Source organism: Gouania willdenowi, chromosome 16, assembly GCF_900634775.1.
Source record: "Gouania willdenowi chromosome 16, fGouWil2.1, whole genome shotgun sequence".
Classification (NCBI taxonomy): Eukaryota; Metazoa; Chordata; class Actinopteri; order Blenniiformes; family Gobiesocidae; genus Gouania; species Gouania willdenowi.
Window position 1 is genome coordinate 26,821,235 of NC_041059.1, and position 1,711 is coordinate 26,822,945.

The 1,711-nt window shown below is 40.0% G+C and overlaps 1 protein-coding gene across 1 annotated transcript; it reads right to left on the reverse strand.

Annotated features, from left to right (window-relative positions):
* Nucleotides 1-568: 568 nt before the first annotated feature.
* LOC114478515 (hepcidin-like) lies at nucleotides 569-1,477 on the reverse strand. The gene is made up of 4 exons (XM_028471623.1): nucleotides 1,355-1,477; nucleotides 1,196-1,273; nucleotides 877-963; nucleotides 569-728 (listed from the first exon to the last, which is right to left on the reverse strand). Exons 1-4 carry the CDS (start codon nucleotides 1,439-1,441, stop codon nucleotides 663-665), a joined length of 318 nt encoding a protein of 105 aa, XP_028327424.1. The 5' UTR covers nucleotides 1,442-1,477; the 3' UTR covers nucleotides 569-662.
* Nucleotides 1,478-1,711: the final 234 nt, after the last annotated feature.

Here is a 1,711-nt window from a genome sequence, read left to right on the forward strand (position 1 = left end):
GGATCCTCCACTGTTTTTACAAATGTGGCCTAAAATCTTTGAAATGTACTCATTAGAAGATCTACCTGTATGTCTAAAAAAAAACCACATTATTATAAACCGTATTAATTTTATTACCTTTTAAAAATGGGACTACTTTACCATTTTAAAACAGTGCGTGGCTGACACTGGTGAGTAAATCATTGACTTCTTCTTTCTTCTAAAAAGATGGTTGTTCCTTTCACACAACTTCAATCTTATTCAGCTTGATAACTGTCTTATTTGTGTGATTGCTTTGATATTTAGTTGTGTGTTAAAAAGTTGTATGGAATTCCCTTAATCATTAAAAATGAACTTACACAGCAATGGCATTTTCTGACAAGAGTTTATTGGATCAAACATTTTTTATTCCTTTTTGTTGATTTCCTGGATAATCTTAACAATAGTTCATCAGTCACTTACAAACATATAACACAGGTGAAGGATCTGCCATAAAAACATTCTCTAACTGCTTTTAAGAACAACCAAAGACGAATAGACTCAGACTGATTTCAGGTTGCAGAAGCAAGTCATTAAATCATCACCACATCTTCATCCAATAAATAAATATCAGCTGTGAAAACAATTCCAACAAAACCAGTCAGCTCAGATTTCTGCTCCTGTGTTTGATGAGGAAAAGTCTTTCACAACTTGCAGCGAAGTTTACAGCGTCCTCTTCTGCAGCGGAAGCTACACCTCAGTTTTCTCATCTGTGTGAAAGATGAAACACATCACCATCATTACTTATTCTGCATTAGTTCCATTTAGTACAGAGGAGTCCAAACTGGCTCCTCCTCTGTTACTACGCTCTCTGCACAGCTTCAGATCAGAGTCAGGTGTGTTGGAGCAGGCTCTTACCTCCCTGTTGTCCATCCAAGTCTCATTCATGGCACCACCTGGAGTCTCTAAAAAGATGGTGTCTTCATCTTCTTCACCCTCTTCACCCTATAAACCAGATGGAAGATTGTCCACATTAGTACAACTAATCCTGACTGTGTGAAAGATGAAATACTTTGGTGAAAGTTAATTTCCAGCTCCATCATCATCATTACGTATTCTGCATTGGTTCCATTTAGTACAGAGGTTCCTATAGCCTCTGATTCCAAGGAGAGGCTGTTACTACACTACATCTGTACAGCTTCAGATCAGAGTCAGGTGTGTTGGAGCAGGCTCTTACCTTCATGGAGTCCATCACAGTCTCATTCATGGCACCACCTGGAATCTCTAAAAAGATGGTCTCCTCCAGCTCTTCACCCTGTAAACCAGATGGAAGATTGTCCACATTAGTACAACAAATCCTGACATGGCTGTAAGAGAATTCAGCTGGAGATGTGACCTGAAGGACTGGGACAGCAGAGCTCTGCTGGCTGCACATCACTGTGAGCACGATGGCCACTGCAACAAACACACTCAGAGTCTTCATCTCTACACTCTCAGCAGATCCACAAGATGTCAGATTTCTGTTAGTGACGCTTGTCAGCTTTTGATAATGTTCAGCTGCAGAGTGTGGAGATATTTATACCCATTGGACCTCTGTTGCCTCATCACTGGGTTTTCCACATTGAAGAAAGCACTTGTCGAGCAATTGCAGCATGACTTTTTACTAAAGGTGGCTTCTTGTTGACATTGACTCACTCTCACTGCTGTCCTTTTGGAGTCTTTCTATTGATCTGATCCATATGAAATGAAGAGT